The sequence below is a fragment of the Apis laboriosa genome, unplaced genomic scaffold (assembly GCF_014066325.1).
Source record: "Apis laboriosa isolate Shangri-la unplaced genomic scaffold, ASM1406632v1 scaffold202_cov151, whole genome shotgun sequence".
Classification (NCBI taxonomy): domain Eukaryota; kingdom Metazoa; phylum Arthropoda; class Insecta; order Hymenoptera; family Apidae; genus Apis; species Apis laboriosa.
In genome coordinates, this window is record NW_025222291.1 from 1,186,783 (window position 1) to 1,208,102 (window position 21,320).

At 29.1% G+C, this 21,320-nt stretch overlaps 1 protein-coding gene across 2 annotated transcripts in view; it reads left to right on the plus strand.

Moving 5' to 3' along the window:
* The window catches only part of LOC122712485 (protein kibra), a 41,408-nt gene extending 20,894 nt beyond the window's left edge, over positions 1-20,514 (plus strand). For both annotated transcript variants that reach the window (XM_043932202.1, XM_043932203.1), the window contains exons 5-13: positions 13,218-13,326; positions 13,686-13,845; positions 14,455-15,972; positions 16,547-16,633; positions 16,927-17,116; positions 17,332-17,787; positions 18,019-18,234; positions 18,313-18,791; positions 18,993-20,514. In XM_043932202.1, coding sequence (XP_043788137.1) covers positions 13,218-13,326; positions 13,686-13,845; positions 14,455-15,972; positions 16,547-16,633; positions 16,927-17,116; positions 17,332-17,787; positions 18,019-18,234; positions 18,313-18,791; positions 18,993-19,275 — 3,498 coding nt within the window. In that variant the 3' untranslated portion in view covers positions 19,276-20,514. The remainder of the gene's footprint in view (positions 1-13,217; positions 13,327-13,685; positions 13,846-14,454; positions 15,973-16,546; positions 16,634-16,926; positions 17,117-17,331; positions 17,788-18,018; positions 18,235-18,312; positions 18,792-18,992) is intronic.
* The last annotated feature ends 806 nt before the right edge of the window (positions 20,515-21,320 follow it).

A 21,320-nucleotide genomic window follows, 5' to 3' on the forward strand; every position in this document is an offset into this window, starting at 1 on the left:
TGAATTTTATCGTTTATTCTGATTATCATATTTGAGATCGATTTTACAGATTTATAATATAAAATATAAGTTTTTTTTAATGAAATTGAATAACATTGAATTGTGTGAAAATATAAAAAAAATCGTAGAAAAAATATCGAAATAATTGTAGAATTTTATATATTATAATATCTATATATGCTATATACTATCAAATCAAAAAAAAAAAAATCGAGAAAAATCAAAAAGAATTTCCATTTTTATTTTTCCCCTTTATTCTTGATAATTTATTATGCTATGACAAAAACAAGTTCGAAATGTTCCGGGATTGATTCTAAGAATAATATAGTCGCGAGATATCTAATCAAGTCATTTAAGTAAACTACAATGTTATTAAGTGACTTTAATATCGGAAATTTTTCACGTTTCATACAAGAAGCTGAAAGAAGTAACAGTCTTGATATTTGTAATTATCATTAAAGATATTATTTATCAAATTTAGGAATTAGTTAGTTGCTGTAGAATAAAAGGCAAAAAATAAAAAATTTCTGAAATTGTTATAACAATTGAAAGTTTGTAGAAATTGTCTTAAATTATATTAACTTATCGATATATATTATAATTTTTTTAATATATTTTTAATTGTCATTGCACTCGACAACTTGCATTTTTCCCTTGAATGTATACATCTTGGATTATAGAAACAAGCTTGGCTCACAAAATTTTGATTGCTTCTTATCAACACAGGAATGCATGAAGATTAATTGTCAGAAACTTATCATGGATAATTTGATAATTAACAGCTAAATGAGTATCCCAGATTCCGATCGTAGCTACTGGTTATCATAATTTCTTTAAAAAAGAAACTACTTCTCCCTCATCGCAATCTCTCAAGGATTTAGAATTTAATCATCAATTGTATTTTATCATTTTTCATTTAAAAATATTTTTAAATTGTTTAATCTATAAACGAATATTTCCTCTATAAACGAATGAAAATAATATTTATTCGGAATTCCAATAACAATGCATTTTGATCAATTGTTATAATTTTTTTCTCGAATTATTATCTAAATTGTTGAATGTATTGATATTATATGTCGAATTTTTTTAATTCATGAAAAACGGTGAAATGCAAAAACTTTTCGTAAATTTACAAGATCGTCTCTTATCATTTCCAATGAATCACGGCGAGTAAATATTCACGTAAAATGTCATTTTACTATTATCGCGACGAATATTACATTTCTTCGTCAACAATGGTTAATTCTGCAATTTAATAATATTTCCTAATTTTCTTTCTTTTTTTTTTTTTAGTTTATTACTAAAAAAAGAAATTAGTCAGGAAAAATTAAACAAATTTATTATAAATACTATAAATGGAATTCTTTTCAAATTTTTTAAATTATTTTATTATGATATATAATTAAAAATCTAAGAAAATTTATTTTCAAATACTTCAGGGCAAATACTTAACTTTTTTTTATTTTTTTTTTTAAATCACATGCAAATTCAATTATTATGTAAATTTAAAAAATAACATATCAAATTGATTTTTCTTAAATTTTAATTTTATTACAAGGTTTAAATGTAATATTTATTAAATGTACACTTATTTTTTCAAATTCTATTAATTTGATTTTTTTTGTTGACAAAGTAAAAATTAAATTTAAGTTAAATTAAATTTAAGTTAAATTAAATTAAATAATAATAATTGGAAAACGCAATTAATTATAGAATTACCAAAATGAATATCGAATATGAGTCATTATTACGATGCCTAACGGACTGATCCAAGGGCTACTTTTATCTGGTCATGTTTGTTTCGGTGATATGCCGATTTCTTTGAAATCTTAATATAACGCTCGACATTCATTCAAAGGGAATGCACGAGCATCAGATGCCGATTTCTCCGAAAGGGAGAGCTCGGTAAAATGATATGCATACCGAATACATTCGTCAGGATTTCTAACTTTTTCTCCACGTTGTTCTTCCCAGAAGGGCGGTACAAAAATGTGGATGTATTCTGTATTCTTTTTTCAAACATCTACAATATATTCTTTTTTGTCCTCTTATTTTTTCTCTTTTCTTTTTTTCCTTCTCTTTTTTATGATTTTAAAATTAAATATGGATTTCAAAAATTTATTGTTCTTATATTTATTAAAAATATAATAGTGCTAGAGATACTATTAGCAAAAATTGACTCTATAAAGAAACATTGAATATATTTAATATACATATATATCTAATTAAAATATATTAAAACTGCATAATCTAATTGAAATTATTCATTGTGAGAATTAAATTGATGTGACAGAGAAAATATTTCTTTGCATTAACATTCTAAAGCATTAATAAAAAACATTGAAATGGAATCAATATTATTATTATAAATTGGAAATTATTAATTATAAATTGAAAAAATTCAACAATGAAAGATTGCATGATGCCAATATTGAAGATTATGTAGATTATATTCACTGGACAACTGTCCAATGGCCCCATTGAAACGTTGGTGAAAGCGACAAACACGAATGAATATGTGGAATGATTAAGTGGAATGAATGACCGGAATGCATGAATGATAGAAAAATTTAAATCACGTCTCATAAAGTCTACTGATATAAAAAGTAAAGCTGATATAAAAATAAAGAAAATCTATAATTTTTTATATTTAATAAACACATATTAAATATAATTTCAATTATATTTTATATATGCCTTATATTATATTTTTTAGTATCCTCTTTCATTTTATAAAATGAAAATAGTTTCAAGATAGTTTCGATCGTATGATTTTCAAATTTTAATTTCGCGAGTCTGTTCGAAAACGCAAAAAAGAAAAAGCATATGGAGGATGCGTTTGTGCAAGAAGATAGGATTGTTGGAAAGTTAAGAGATTTTGCTTGATCCGTACAAGCACCTTCGTTCGCTGAACGGGGCATCGAGTTATCGGTATATACACCACGATAATGGCATCGCATTCCATTCATATCAGCATCGCTCGTTCGCCACCGCAGCCTACCCGCTCTCTCGCTCCCCACTCCTTTTACTCCCTTCTCCGTAGTCAGACGCGTGTATGCGCAGGTTCGTTCCATCGTTTGCGCACATCGTTGGAACGCAACTGACACGACCCGACCGATTATTGAATGTGAACGCACCTTTACACGGTCGATCGTCATGTAGGCTTCACCTCGTGTGCATTCCTTCTGCGACTGTTGGAAAACGACTCTCTGAGAAAACTTATCTCGAGAGAGAGCGATGCAGTTCGATCTTGATTGCACTGATCTCGTGGGTAATGGTATTTTTTCCCTATTTTATAATTAGATTTTTAGGCCTCGGTGACGTAAATGACATGTATTACGTATATTATGTTTCCTCTCAAATCATAAAATATCTCTTATTTTTAAAACTTCGGTACTTATTGAAGGTTATGGATTTTAAATTACATATATTTTTTTATAACATTATTTTTAGTATATTTTATATTTTTCTTATTATATAAAATATCAAATTAAATGAGGTTCTCTTATATCTTTTTATTTTTATCAGATTAAAAATATATTTTTATATAAATTGGCTATAACTTTGAGAAGTTGTATACGTTTTCCATTATTCATATTACATACGATACATATATTAAAAATAATTAGATCATGTAATAATTTAAATAATATTTTTATACAAAAAATTATTGCAAAAAAAAAGAAAATCTATATATATATATATATTTATATATATTTGAATGATATATATTGAATATATATATTTGAATGCGATATATCTGTAAATTTTTCTACGTTAGTGTATGACAACTATATAAATAGCAAATATATCCAAACTTTCTTCACGAAGAATTCTTATATTTTAATGATAAGGTAACGATGTCAGATATCATTGTACAAATGTATCTTCCTTCTTATTATTTATGTATGATTTATGATTTATTTGATAAATTTTTTTTTTTTACAAACTTAATATGGAATTTAAAATGGAATTTAATAATCGTTGCATACAATACTTATATACCATGCATAAATTATTAATATGTTTTCATTTTTAAAAGAATGCGAAAAAAATTATATTTATTACAATAATATCTAATAAATAGATATTAATATCTAATAAATAGATAATCAAAAGATAAATATACGATAAAAATATATACAAACATATACCTAACAAACAAGTTACACAATATCATTGCCTATTCCAGTTTACGATTTTTCTTTCTAAATTCTGAATTTTTTGTATATTAGTATATTAGTATAAATAATGGAAATGAAGATAAATGAAATAATTATACGATTATAATAAATTTAAATTGATATTATTTCCATATAAAAAATAATATTTTGTTAAGAACAAAGATCATACTTTTTGTTATTTAATTTTTACATTCGCATTATTTATTTCAAATAAATATGATTTTGATTAATATGGATTCTCTTGATGAGCCATTTCTTTTAATCAAAAAATATCTTCCTGATTATAATTTTATTTGTTCGAGTATTAATTGTTCGATGAATTATTGTCGAATTCATTGTGCCTTTTTATTTTAAGATAAAGAAAGAAATGTACAAATTATTTCTTTTCCCTTTTTAATATTAATACAATTATAATAATATTTAATACAGTTTTTATAATGTATGAATATTGTGGCTGATTGCATAATGGCATTAAAAGTTTTGGAAAAGAATGTCTGAAGATATCATGATTCAAAAGATAGATTTATTTTAAGATATATGTTCGGAGAAGATATTTTCAAGATTTTAAATATTTCTGAATAGACAATCTTTATAGCAAAAAATATTCTGTAATTCGAAAATTTTTATAAGACTAAAATTTTATTTGTTCTTTTCCGCTTTGCTTTAAAAACTTTACAATATTAAAATATAATTTAAAAATAATTTATTTTTATTCGCATATTATTTCAAAGTTCATGAGAATATATTACATATTCCAATCACATTATTTGTCGCTGAGTATTCGCGAATGCAATGAATCATAATTTATCCATAAAGAATAATATTTAAAATTCTTACAGTTAGATGAAGTTTTATTTTCATTTATTTTAAATATATGTAAAATTTATAAAATATATAAATACATTATGTATATTCTTATTCAATTTTGATTTTTTCAAAGTCTTCATTTCAATTAAAAAAATCAATTTTAAAACCTAATTATATTTAATTAAACAATAGAGATTTATTATATTAATTGTTGATAATAATCTTAAATTTAATTTTTGATGTTTAATGATATTAAATTTTATATTTGATCTAAAATAAAAATATTATTCAATGTTACAATGTAATACAAGCTATTTACTGCTTTAAAATTAACATCGAAACGAAAAAAATTATATTAAAGCATAAAATTATAACCTTATAATTTAATATTATAATTTATAAATAAATTATACACGTGAGTATATATTTATGAATTCGTTAATTTAATGTTTTTTTTTAATATTCCGAATACATTGTTAACACTTGTGCTTAACATTATGCTAATTCATTGAGAATTATCAAAGAAAGGAAAAAAAATTGATACAAAAAAAAAATTACATTAAATACATATAAATTGAAAATATTTTAGATATATAAATTATATTTACATAAAATTATTAATATTTAAAAAAAAATAAAATATAAAAAGAAAAATAATCTACAATAATCATAATAAAAAACAAAGAAAATGGTAGAAAATAAAAAAAGATTATGATTTTACAAAAAATCGAATAAAATTTATATCGAAAAATAATGCACGATTTAATAAAAAAAAATGTTAAAAAATATAATTCTAGTTGAACATATGTGAGTTACAGATTGTGGCGACTTCTGCTGGTGAAATTGCGTACTCCATAGTTTGTTTTTCTATGAATTAGTATATTAGTTAATCGTGTATGCGTGTACAACATTGTATATATATGTATATATATATATATATATATTATATATACGTATAATTATGCATAATTCTTTCATTTAATATTTTGAACTAATAAGTGGAAATTTCTATTAATGTAGGAATTCTATATAATGAAATAATCAAAATTTCTATAATTTAATAATCAAAATCATTTAATAAACAATCAAAATCATTTGATCATATTTGATAAATATTTAAATATTAATTTTTTAGAAAATCATATTTTCCTAAATGTAGGAATAGTCAAAGTGACTATATCTAATATTAATCTAAAATAAAATTTTTAGCTTTTAAACAGATGCAAAATATATAAATCTACTTTTTATGGCTGGAAAGTTAGTTTGCAATCTTGGAGATTGTAAATACAATTACATTTCATCAATAACAAAAATGAGTATTTATGTTTTTATCAAGCAAGATTTTATTAAACAAGAATAATCAGATTTTATATTCCTTTCATATTTTTTCTGCTAGATAATTCGTCAAACTACGATAGATACAATAGATATAGATTTTATTAATCTTATAAAAGTTTCATTTATAAGATTAATAAAAAACAGGAAGAAAAAATAGTTACAGAAGAGAAATGAAAGATGATTGAAATTAAGAAAAGAGAAAATTGACGGAAGAAGAGGAATGCCCGAAAGGATGCAGCGGGTCGCGTGTATATAGTCAGCCCCTTGCATTAGCCGTGAATCCTCCTTTTTCTTCTCCCTTTCTTTCTCTCTTTCTCTCAGGAGCCACGTGCGGCCCAAGAAATTCCTCTTTTGTATCCTTCGGCTTTTGTTCGGCAACAGCTGTCCAGTCGAAGAAATGCTTTTCTCCGTCATCAGTTTGCTTATTGCTGATTCTTTTTCCTCTCTACTGTCTACCATATCTAAATTTGAATTAAATTATCAATTATCAGATTTTTTTGTGAATTTATTTAAAAAAATTAAAATAAATAAATAAATAAATTGATAATTTTAACTCTTAATATGAAATGTATAGATGAATATTTCTTATGATCATAAAATATCATATAATTATTTTTATAACAAAGATTAAATATGAAATTTTATCTTCATATTTAAAAAATTAAATACATGAAAAAGAAACTTTTGAAGATGGTCTAATATTCCAGTCATTTTTTCTTGTATAGTTACTTTATTTATTTATCTCAAATTAAATTTTAGAAAATTTAGGTTAAATTCAATTTTACAAATATTTTATTTCGAGTATTTCCAAAATTGAAAGATTATTCTTACTTTAATTTTTAAATAAAAATAAAATTAAAAAAATCAAAATTAAATGTAACACAGCGATTATTATTTTTTTTAATACATATATTTAGAAAAGTTTTTCCAGAAAATAAACATACTTGTTAAATTTGTGGAAACATTTCCTTAGAGAAGTTATTACAAATTCCATTTTCTTGAATGGAATATGTCTATATCATTCTATCATTTATCTATATCATTCTATTTTAAAGACAATCTCAAAAAATACATTGGAAACATTATTTTACTCTCAGTAATTTACTTTATTTTACATTAATTTACTCTATAAATCATCTCAAAAAATTCGCGAAGTGAATAGTCCATGCTTAACATTTGCCAGACAACGTTATCTTCGAAATTTACCGCGGTTGCATATTCAGGAGAAAATGCCACGTATGCGCCCAATTACAAAACATAGTGGGCATTCTTGAATAGATCTATACGCATAGTGGCCCGATACTGACTTCGTGTGACTGCTATCTTTCCTTCTTTCGTTCTCCGTTGGTATGAGCGACGAAGAGTAGTTGCCGTACTATAAGAGGCCCTTCGCTCGGAGCGGGGCCTCGCAGACCGGTGAGCAGCGTTCAGATAAATATGCGGGAGGGGCCGGAATTCCTCACTCGGCTGCATTCCAATCGCTCTTCCTCCTCCGCCATCTCACCACTACTACATACGCGCATGGTTATCGTTATTTGCACTCTTTGTTACACACAACCATCGTCTCAACCACGCAGCAACAGGAAAACCTAGTGATGCAGTAATACCAACAAATATCACTATCGCAGTGACTGATCACTATCGCAATAATAATAAATATCAAGCTTTTGAATTTTTTAGTAATAATATTGATGACGTATTATACTGTTATATGGTTTTCCAGAGAAATTTAATAATATTGATTTTCCGATTGCAAAGTAAAGTATTTTATTTTTTTATTTTATTTTATAATATTTAATTTTAAGATCATGATGGAAAGATATGATTACACTTATGGCAATTTTAATATATATAGATTAACTAATGAATTCATAATAATTTATTATAATATTAATATGGATATATTATAAAGAAAAATAGTTAATATTTAAAACATTTTTTAATATTATGTAATACATTGAGCATATGCAACGATAAATTATTAACGTGTATTAGATTAGAATAGATTAGGTTCTCCTTTTCATATGATATTTTCTAGAATTTTTCTTTTGTTACGAATATTATTACGAATATTATTAAAATTAGATTTGTTATGAATAAAAAGAAAAAAAATTTTTTAAATAAATAAATATACATATTTATTTTTTTAAATGTTATATTTTACAAATAAACTTCTGTGACTCGTATAGATACAAAAGATTGTATTGACATAAATTTTGTTAATTTAGAATAACAAATATTATAGTATTTCATAATTCATGTTCGAATGAAAAATTCGGAAATATTGTATATATTTTTCGATATATTCATTATAATGTCAATAATCGTAAAAAAGAGATAAACTCATTTTTGTAACTTGAAAAAAGAGAATCAGAAAACTTTTTTTACCTACCAAACTCGAGTCGTTTCATAGAAATTATTATTGTAAATGGTGAATCTTTCTTTAAAATGCATACGACCTTTACAGATTATGGCTGAAGATCTTCTTTTATACAGACATTCCTTATCAATATTTCTTGAAGAGAAATTCCTTAATGATATACTGAATATTACTGCATATTTCGTACATTACCATTTCGTTCTTTGCCACTTTCTTTCTTAAATATGTATATATTTATTTTTATTTTGTTATTTGTCATACTCATGTTAGAATTTTTTAGATGCACAATAAATGAAATAGATTATATTTTGAATCTATTTTAAAAATATATAATACTATACAAGATATTAAAAAATTATGATGACAAAATGAGAACGATAAAAAATAAAAAAATTAGCTTAGCTCCATCGATAACAGCTACATCGATAACACACGTCAGAAGAGAGACATTCCAATCGATTGATGAACCGTCTAACTCTCTAACTGGAATTTGTTTGGAACAAAATAAGATTGCCGCGTGGCATCACGACGGACATATTTTTTATGGCTGCGTGGCATAAAAAGCCGGATAAAGCGGAAGAGATTTCGGGATGGTAAGGAAGGATGAGGAAGCGACTTGCTTCGATCTTTCACATGGAGAGAAAAAGGAATGATAGATACGTTAGGGAGATGCAAGGATCGAGGTAAGAAGAGCTTTGCCTCGTGGAGGTGGAGAACGAGCGAAGGAGGATGGGGAAGGGAAAAATAAGAGGCTCTTTCCGCGAGGCGAGCGAACCGGCTCGTATTCGATAGCATCTGCGGAGCCTCCGACAATAATAGTGTGGACCGAGAAATATGCGCACGGAGTTCGAGCCTCGTGAATCCTTCGGCGGTTTTGGGGTGGTGAGGTAGTGTACGGAGGTAAAGTCTGCCTGGTGGGGTGAAATTCTCCGTTTCGTAGTGATGGAATCGATCCGCTACTTGTTATTTCTGAGCAATCTTCCTTTCGATTTTCTCTTCAATTCTAATATTTTCTAAAAATTGTCGAAATTCTATTTATCCATTTTTATATCGAAGTTATTTAAAAAATACGAATATCAATCCGCTATAATATAATGTAATATAATATAGATATAAATTTTCTAATAAATGAGAATTAGATTGTATCGAAATATTTTTTTTACATAACTTCTGCGTTAAATGAATCAATTTGATACAAGCATTTAAATCACTAATATAACAATATATATGATATTATGTATAAATATATACATAAAACAGTTTCGAATAAAAATATAGGAAAATATATTTAGAATTAATTAATTATTGTGTATAATTCAATGGAATATTAAATTAATATTTCAGAAGAGTAGAATAGTGAAATAGTGGGGAAAAAGATTGATAAGATGTTCAAAGGAAGGGGAATTGGTCCCATCACTACTGGTACAGAACGGACCTTTTGATGGAGAGGGGACATATACCAAGGTCCACCGGGCCTGTTCTTAGATGATCAGAGACACGGCTGATGGGCCAGTAGTGGCCCCAGAAATTCCAACAAGGACGGGGCATAATGCGCGACTCAAGGTCGGTTCTACTACCGACCAGAAAGTCCGAGATGGGACCACGTTCAGCAGGGTCGTACCGTGACCTCGTCAGGTCTTCCTTCCCTTCTCCTCTCATTTTACAAACTCCCTACTCCATTCCTGCTGTCGTCCCTTACAGGCTCCGCCAGCAACAGGATTGTGCGCTTGCCCCGCGGCGCCCTGCATATAGAGCCCCTGCATACCACTATGATCGTTGAGCTGAAAAAAATTTATATTCCCCAGGGATAGATTCGAATAATATTCTGAAATTCGAAAAGTAGTCTCGTTTATGTTTTGACAATTTAATGAAATTATTCGCTATCAGAATTAAGTACACGCATAGGTACGAAACATTGTTTCTGTCGATGGATAAAAAAATGTTTTTTCATTTTAGAGAAATTTAGGTCAGGATAACCTTGGCCGGTAAAAAAAATTTCATTTCAATGGAATTTCCATCGATTCAAGAATCAAAGAAGATTAAACATGGCTGAAAGGTTAAAAAGAAGAAGCAAAATTTCAACATGTAATGTTATAAATATTCATGATGCGCGAGTAAACGTAGCACGTGTACGTACGTTCTACTATCAATTAGATTTACGAATATTATGTGAAATATATATGATATTTGAAAGAAAAAAGCGAAGTAGAGTGGATGAAGAAGGGATTTAGAGACAGTATTGGATGGAATGAAAGAGAAGGAGAGGAAGAATAGGAAAAGCGAGTGGGTGGGGAGCAAGGGGCAGCGCAAGGGCTCGATTGCGACGGTCCTGCCAGGCCTCAGGATGAGGCCCGCCTTTTTACACCGGATAAGAAAGAACCGCTTGAGGCCACCGTGGTTGAAGCGAGATATGAAAATACTATGGAAAGAGTAGATGGAAAGAGAGAAGAGGAGAGAAGGTCTATATAAGATTGAGAGAGATAGAGTCCGCGAGTGTATGTAAGCAAGCGAGACAGAGGCAAAGATCGAAGGATTAAACGGAAGAAGGGAGAGAGGGAGCGAGCGAATAAGAGAGAGAGAGAGAGAGAGAGAGAGAGAGAGAGAGAGAGAGAGAGAGAGAGAAATAGAAGAGTAAAAAGAAAGGATGTTGGATAGGATGGTAGGGGGAAGGGTAGTAGGTAAAAGCAGGATGGAAACGAGAAGGGAAGGAGAGAATCGACCGGGTGGTGCAAGAAACGAAGGAAGAGAAGGCAAAAAGGAGGAAAAAAGGTGGGATCCCTTAAAAATTGAGACCCACAGAGGTGGGGATCGGAATTTCGGGCCCCGTAAACCGGCCAGTCTCGAGAAGGCCTTCGCGAAGATGAGGTGAAGAGAAGAGAAGATAGACGTTCGACGGGTTAGAAGAAGAAGAAGGAGAAGAAAAAGAAGAAGAAGAAGAAGAAGAAGAAGAAGAGAAAGACGCCAAGACCAGAAGGAAAAGACGGAGAAGAAGTAAAGGAAGAAGTATATAGAAGAAGAAAGAGACAACGATCACGACGACGACGAAGAAGACGAAGAAGAAGAAGAAGAAGAATCGTGCCTAGTCTACTGTGTACCCGGCATGGACCGTCAGTACACACTCTGTGTACTCGTACCAGCGCACCAATACCGCACCTACGTGAACAATTACCATCAACAGGCGCATCAACGGTTACAACAACATCAACGTCAACAATATTCCGAGCAACGTTTGTGCAAACAACCTTATCAACAGGAACAAATTTACGAGAACGTCGTATCTCAATATCGAATGAGAATGTGCTATCATAACGATTATGAAAATGACGAGCAGATACAGAGGTTTTACTGGGAGCAATGCTATAGACGTGAAGATACCGACGCCACTGCATACTATTACTGTGAATATGTAAGGACTTTTCCAGGATTATTTCGTGCAATATTCGAATCGTTTTAAATCTGTCGAAGTGAAATTTTTATGGTGTATTATCAATGCGGATTTTCTCAGTGTTTCCTCTTTTGTATTTATCGGATCTAATATTTTATATTTCGTTGCGAACGTGTTGTTGAAAATATTTTTATATCTTTGTAATCTTGTGTGTTTCAATTTCGAATTATTCCCTCTTGTTTTCTTGGTTTCCATACACATGTCGATATTCAATGATTTTTCATTCCAAAATCGAATGATAATTAGAAATAATTTAAAGTTTGTTTGAATAAAAATTTTATTTAAGAATAGAGTGACAAAAGTGCAAAATTCTACGAGATTCTGTATATTTAAAATATTTTTTTGTTACCGTTCATTGTACCTTATTTTATTTCCTTCTTATTTCGTTTTACGATGGCCAACTATAGAAGAATTTGAGATGATGAAGGGATCGTTCGGCACTCGTAGCGCTACATAAATCATGTGTAATGGTATTTCCTTGTCTGAAAACCGAAAGAATGCTGGTACAAGTCGTTGCGTGGCTTCTATCGGATTTCAACTAAGCGTGATCGAGGTGAAAATGCGAACGACGTGCTATTCCAAACTCAATGTTATTTACAATCAGAAAATTCTTTTTAATAAGTATTTCTTATGTATTGTACTCACACGAAGATTAAACTTTTTATCGATATGAAGTAATTACCATTGATTTCAATCATTTTATTCATACATACCTTTAACCCTCATGGTTCGATGACTGAGTATTTTTCGATCGAATCGATTTAAAGATCGGCATTAGCAAAAATTAGATAAGTTTTAATTATTTATTAATATAAATTATTTTTGACGCAAACGTCTATACAGTGAGGGTTAAAATAAAGCATGACTATGAAATCAATCGTTTAAAAGATCAAATGAATATTTTAATATCAATGCAAATTCGTTTTGTAATATATATTTATATATATAATATATATATATATATAAATTTCTAACATATTTTCTTTTGGAAAAATATTGAAAAAAAATTTTGGAAAAATAATAAATTTTCATTTCGACAATATTTTTATCTGTGTTACAGGCGAAGAAGGAGATCTACGATGTGAAGCAACAGAGACTATGTCTGGCCCAAGATGAGTACAATCACCTTAACAACGCTTTAACGACGCTCGGCGCTTCGCGTACAAGTTGTGAGTATACCTTGATATTAGTGATATTTATTTTTTTTACCATTCAAAGTATTTAATTTAGCATGCAAAATAATTATTCATATTATCATGTTAAAAATAATTGTCGTGTTATCGCATTAATCTTTGACAAATCTTATGCATCTTATTAATCTTTCGATATTTTTTGGATGTAAAAATATTATTCTATCTTTATGCGAATTTTATTTTTGTACGAAACTCGAATTATTGAGAAAATAAAATATTTGTTCGTTTTCATTTAGTTATAATTCATTATAATGATGTTATAAAGAGTCGATGAAAAATACATTTTAAATGTGTAATAAATCAAACAAGACAGTAATGATTTATCTTACCTACAGTGTGCTCCAGTTCAAGTTCATTGAGTACCAAGTACGATCCGGATCTCTTGAAATCCGATGTCGCACTCGCAAGGAGTAGAGTTTCCCGCCTGAAACGAGAGCTCGAACAGATTCGAGCTGAAATGAACTGCACACAGCGAGGAGTGGACACTCTTGTAAGGTATGTTATTATCTTATTTTGAGATTCACCTTTAAAGAGCAGTTGAATAGGAAGAATATATCTTTTGTGAGCGTGTCATAGCAAATGGACGAATTCTAAGAACTCGATCCTTAAAATTATAAATAACGAGATCAACGATAAAAATTGAACATCGTGTTGATCGATATGATCACGTGGATAGATGCATTTTTTTATTTTTAAATTTTAATAATATTATATATATTTATGACAATAATGATTATGAATTTCCTTTTTTCTTTTATATTGTATTATTGTACGATTTAACATAATTTTCAAATGTTTGCAAAATTAACAATACAGAGAAAAAAAAAATATTTTGAGATTAATATTTCAAAAAATTTGTATTGCAATTTATTTGTATTATTGGTTTGTAAAATGAATATGAAGAATATTAATTTAAATTTTTGAATAAAAGTTCTATATCTGTTTCACGTGAGATTCATTATTTTTTTTAAAATTCATTCTTTCATGTCTTTCTACATTACAATGAAATAAAAGAAATAATTTGTATTACATCGATAAAAATTATAATTAAATTATAATTATTAAAAATCAAATTTTCAATCTTTCTTCTTATTTCTAATGCAGTGTTGAGCAAAAATTGAGTGGTCATCATGGCGGTTGTTACAACATTACGGAGGCTCAGGCGATTATGACTGAGCTTCGAAATATCCAAAAATCGCTGAGCTCGGGCGAAAAGGAGAAAGCTGAGTTGATGCAGTCTTTAGCTCAATTGAAGGATGAATTGACGAGATTGCAGCTTTGCGAAGGTAGCCCCGAAGCCAGCACGCTCAGTTTACCTCAGGAAAAACTTAGTACAGCATCTCAAACCGATTTATCCGGTGAATTAGTCCCTATTGGCACGCGTTTGGCCGAAATGGCGCGGATGAGGTTACAGTACGATGAGGCGAGAAAGAGGATACAGCATATTCAACAACAATTAGCGGATCTTGAGGAAAAGGTAACTCCTGGCCAGACGGAAAGCGACAAGGATAAGTTGCTACTTTTCCAGGAAAAAGAACAATTGCTTCGAGAATTAAGAAGTATCACGCCACGTACCAGAACGCAACAAGATATGAAGAAGATCCAGAGTGAGATCCGTCGCCTTGAGCAGGATCTAAACAACGCACTTGAATTGTCGAACAAGACAATTACCGATCGCGTGCGACTACACGAAGAAAAACAATTGTTACTACAGCAATTGAGGGACGCTTTACGCTCAATGGCGATGCTCGAGGGTCAGTTGAAGACTCTCAGCGCGAGCACGCTTTCAGTCAGTAGTAGTTCCAGCCTTGGAAGTCTCAGCACGACTAGCAGTAAAGGTTCCCTAAGTTCTGGACTGAGTTTCACCGATATTTATGGTGGCCCTCAGTGCCTTGGCCCTGTCACTTCTCAACAAGATAGACCGGTCGATATGGTTGACCTCCATAGACGAGTGGAGAGATTACTTAGAGGCTCGGAACAGAACAATCTTGTGAGCACGCCATCGCCGGGTCGATCGCAACCAAGTTTATCACCAAGATCGAGTCTGTCTAGTGTCAGTCCACCGGTTTCACCATTATATGAAAATGCCCCGATGGGCCCACCACCAGCGTACGAACACGTGGAGATGCAGAGACGACATCAGAGACTCACCGCCTCATCTAACGTTCATTTAGACGGAAATCAGTTGGAGGATCGTTTGGCGGAGCTTAGGTTTAGTCAACAGCAAACGTCGTCGCAAGAACAGACGTGTGCTGGTTCCCAAGATCGTCTCAAGTTGGTCGGTGGTCCACATCCACCGGTCGAATTGCAATCTGGGAATATGTCCCAAGGCAGTGGCCTTGGCAGGCCTGTATGCGTGATGCAACATCCTTCGCAGGATCCACCGCCTCTTTCACCTATTAGTGAAACACCTCCCCCCACCGGTATTCGTTCGAGAGCCAGCAGTTCCGGTACGAATACCAGATCCGTCTCGGCTGCTGTTTCCGATGAAAGTGTTGCAGGTGATTCGGGAGTATTCGAGGCCTCTAACCGAAGAAAACTACCTGGAGCAATGGATGACGTGAATTCTTTAGCGTTGGGGGAGATGAGCTTAGAGACGGCACAGGTGCAAATTAAACTTAGGTTTGTTTTAATTGCTTTTAATTTTGTTTATTATCTTAGCGATTGATAAAAGAGTTTTGTGAGATAGATATATGAAGAATTGAGAAATTCGTGTTCTTATATTAATTATTTCTAATTTCTTATAATAATTATTTTCGTAAATGAAGTGATAATTATGATTGAAAATAATTATGATTCTGATTGAATTAAATAGATTATTTATAAATCATTATAAAAATATAGAAAAGAATATTGAATTGCATATTTATAGTTTTTTTATAATGTATAAACATACAAGAATTATTAATATTCGAATATTAAGATTATATTGAAGAAAATTGTTTTTTAATAATCGTTTTAATGAAATATGATAAAATATGTATAAAATTACATATTATTTATTACTGAAATAATCCAGCTCGAATCATTTTATTGAAAAAAATTTTCAAAATATAATCTAATTTTTAGCAAATATAATATTAATAAATCCTAATTAAAATCCTAATTTTATACAGTTTATACTTTATACTTTATATTAGTGTTCAATTAAGTTTTTATAAATATATATACTTAAATAAATAATTTATTTGTATAGATATTCTGTAAGTGACGGTTTGCTTCATGTTGGAATTGAACGTGCCAGAAATTTGGCTGCTCTTTTTATTCCTAACAACGCGCAAGTGTAAGTATTTCTCTAATTGTATATATAGATTTTTATTGTTTTCTTAAAATCTTGTTTTAATAAAAATTTCAATTTAATTTATATTACAAATTACAAATTATTTAATTAGAATAAAAAATTCTTAATCATAAAATTCTTTTATACAACATATTCTTTTAAAATATTCAAAGCAAAACTACATACATACATTAAGTGATAAATATTGAGAGAAAAAAAAATTTAAAATTATAATTATTGAATGAAAATTAAACATCGTGAAAACTAATAATTGTCTTTTCTCTGTTTAAATTTAGATATATAAAGGCTGCATTGCTTCCAATGCAACTGCCTGTTAATCACATGTGTTGTACAAAACCAGTTGTTGATCTGCGCAAACCAACCTTCGGTGAAACATTCCCGATTGCAGTTCCACTCAACAAATTATATACGAAGACATTACAAGTCAACGTTTGGTGTACAGGCAATGAGTCTGAGGAATGCTTGGTATATGTCTTTTGATTTTTTTTTTATTTCTTTCTTTTGAAAAAAGAGATGACAATAAAATATAAAAAATTACATTGAATATTTGATTAATATGCGATAATGCTTAATTAAATAATCTCAATCAAATAATTATTACAATATTTTAATATATTTTTTTATATATTTCATCATTTCTCTAATTCATACTTGATCATACTTTAATTCATGTTTTTCAGGGATCCGCCCAAGTGTCCCTTGCAGACTTTAGTCCAGAATCACCAAGCGTAAAATGGTATAACATACTCTCTTTCCGCTTCATGCAACCATCTGATAGTCCAAGTACTAGCAATAGTAATGGTATCTCCACCAGCGTAATGAGGCAAGCCAAACACGACAAACAAGAATCAGATTTATCGGTATATCGTGGTGTACAAAATATGAAAGAAGAAAGTAGTGATGAGAGCACGATCATTAGCTCTCAAACATCAACTTTGACGAGAAATCAGGGATGCGATGAACTTCAAACGGCAATTTCGTTAAGATTAGAAGAATTAGCTAATTGTTTGGGAAGTCCGGAAGAAGAGGATGAAAATGGTGGTAGCGAAAGCGGAAGTGAGGATAGCGATGAAGAAGGTATCATTGTGGAGTTTACGATGGAAGATAATGTTTTGGAGGATGTATTGGAGCATGAGGTAAATAATACTTTAAATTATATCTTACTTTACCCATAATTTTTTTGTTTATATAAAAATTATATAATTAAATTTTATTTATAAATTATATTTATAATAATAATAATAATAATTTATAATATAAATATAATAAAATATTTATAATAATAATTTATAATAATAATATATATAATAATAAAATTTATAATTTATAATAATAATAAATATTTTAAATTTTATTTATAATTATAGGAAGATGAAGAATTAAACGAAGAAGCAAGACAGACTCAGGATAAAGAAACTAATACTGAATGTGTTTTTATCCCAGAACAAGGAAAACAGAGAAAACTTTCAGCAGCCGGTGTTGTTTCTAACGCCATGCACGATGACAAAAATTCTATTGTAATTAAAAGAAGTCAAACATTTTCACCCAGTGCTGCAGTGAGCAAAAATCATTATATTTGTCGGGTAAATTTTATCTTTTTTTTAAGATATTCTCAAGTTTTTTTTTTATTTTTTAAATTTATTTTACTTTTTTTATTACAGCTAAATCGTAGCGATAGTGATAGTAGCATGCCACTTTATCGTAGAGGCGGACCTTTTCAACGAAATTCAGTCGAAAGACGATCACTTAGATGGCGGAGACCTTTATCTGCACTCAGTTGTAAAACTGTCTCAAAAAAATCTACCAATTTACCACCTACCGCCAGAACATCTTTAGATCTTGAATTGGATCTTCAAGCACAACATGCTAGATTAAATAATCTTCAAGATGAGTTAAGTAGATTACGTGAATTAAAGCAAAGGTTAGAGCAAGCGCGAGAAAAAGGGGACACTGATTTTACAACATGGTTGTTGGAAGATCACAAATTTCAAAATTTAATGGCACAAGCCGAAAGTGGAAAAAATGGCAAAAGTGCTGAGGATAAAAGAGTAGAAAAGATGTTGAAAAAGACTTCAAAAGAAATTTATAAATTACGGAAAACAAAAGCTGGTAAAGGAAAACCAGATATTATTTCATTCAAGTATGTATTTCATTATTTAATATATTTAAAATGTTTATCTTTTATTACGAAAAATTACATATCTATCAATTTTTTCAATTTAGTAATATTAATTAATAATTTGTATAATAAAAAAAATTAACTATTATGAACTATATAATATTACAACTTTGATTAAATTATTTTTTTAATGGAAATATTATAAATTAACTTCAATTTCAGAGAAAAAATGGCATTTTTTACACGTGTTAATCTCAATGTTCCTGTACTTCCACCCGAAGATTCAATATGTGAAAACCTATCATCACCATCATTTATCCAGCATAGAAGACACACTTCGGAGCCAGTTACTACTGAATATATGGTTACTAAACTTGGTGCTCAAGATGTTTCAAATTTGACTGCGCAGTCAGATAGTGTTCCTAATGAAAATACATCAAATGATGGTGAAGAGCCAAGAAGGTACGAATACGTCGTCGATAGAGTTCTCGGTGTTGAAGTGTAACATTTACACTTATTATTTTTATCGATGAATAAGTTGTTCAAATCGTTGGATAATTTAATTAATACATACCAATCCAGTGACTTTCGGGCAAAAACAAAGAATTGAAAAAAAAAAAAACAATAGAATATTGTTTTTTTGCTTTTTTCGAATTCTAAGTGCCATGCACGATGATTGAAAAAAAGAATAGATAAAGTACATTTACCGAAGTACATTTGAACAGCATATACGTAGTGATGCTAGTATAATTAATATAATAAATTGAACAAGATGTTACTGATATTGTTATTGTTTTTTTTTTATTATTGGTTTTGATGCGAGAATGCCGCAAAATAAATTTTTAGAAAGACTTATGAAACTATAGAAAGAAACTATAGAGAAAAATGCGTGAAATGAACGCTTTGTACATACGAAAATCGTAAATTATTTAAATGAGATTTTATGCGAGAATTATTTAATTTTAATCAATTCCATTGGGTTCCTCTTCTAAATTCCGGTTCATTATTTTTATGTTAAATTGCTTCGTTCGTTATCCTTTATATTTTCTCTTTAGAGTAATGGTCCCATTAAGCAGCTGGACTGCAATATAGAAAATATAATAAACAATGGAAAAGAGACAAAAAGGAAAGAGGAAAAGGCTATCGCCCTGGTTGGTTGAATTTTGCCTTGATTACTGCCATTTGTAATTACAATTTTGGATACTTGTATCCTTCTTGTACTTTCAGCTACGATATGATCAGTGATTGTCTTTTTATTATATTTTTATATTTTTATTAAGTTCAGCCATATTCCGTTTCAATTAAATAATTTTCTGTTGTTACTCAAAGTAAATTGCAAATGTCTTTTCATGCAACTATAGTATACAATATTGACACAAATTATGTAAAGAATATACTACTTATGCACGAATTTTTTATTTTCTTCATTTTTTTTGTTTAGTAGAATATTTCTTTAATAGAGAAATGAGAGAAAGAGAGAGAGAGAGAGAGAGAGAGCAATTCTATTCATTGAAAAAATAAAATATATTATATCATTGATAATGGATATTTGGAATTTCTAAATATTAAAAATAATTAATAAATTATTTTCCATACATATCAATGATTACTGTTGAAGATACTAGTTATGATTTATTAAAAATTATTTTTATTTTAAAAACATGATTATTTCATTGAAGCGGAATTAATAATATTTGTAAAAAGACTTTTATTTGTAAAAATTATTTAATTATTTTATATGTTTCTTTCTTAAAAATTAATACAAAAGTAATAATTAATTAAGAATATTCTAATATATATAAATTGTTGTAAAAAAATTTATATTAGTATAAGATATGAGAATTTAAATTTCAATTTTATGCATGATCATTTTGTATGTATATCGAGGAACCTAGTTGGAATTGTTTTTTGAGGATTAAAAATCTTCTAAACAACGATTATGTAAATAATTTTGTATATACGCATCGACAATCATGTTTACGCGTGTGTGTATGTATGTTTTACATATATTATATGTATGTATAATGTGTATCTATAATGTGTAAGTCAGAAATTACGCGATAAATTTGTATGAACCGCAAATACATATTATTATGGTAAAATATGTACAACTCATATAACAGCTTTTGTTATTTTTCTGATATACAAAAAAAAAAAAACAAGAGTTGTTTTGTGTAATAGAATTACGCTATCAAAGTGCAGAATCTGTTACGTATGTATGTATTTAATTTACATTAACATATTATGTACCACTTTGTCTTACTGTGTTGAATCAAATATAACAATGTTGATATCGATGATAATAATAAATAATAATGGTAATGCGGTTATACAAACGATAGTTAAAAAACTGACGATAATGCTATTAACAAAGCTATCAATGATAATGGCAATAGTAGTGGCAATGAGTATAATAGAACATGAAATATGAATCATGGTACTGATATCGATAAGAATAGTAATAACGGTATAATAAGTTCGTAATGAAATATATACACTTACATAAACACGTACATCCTTTGAAAAATCACAGTATGATTTGTAATTAAT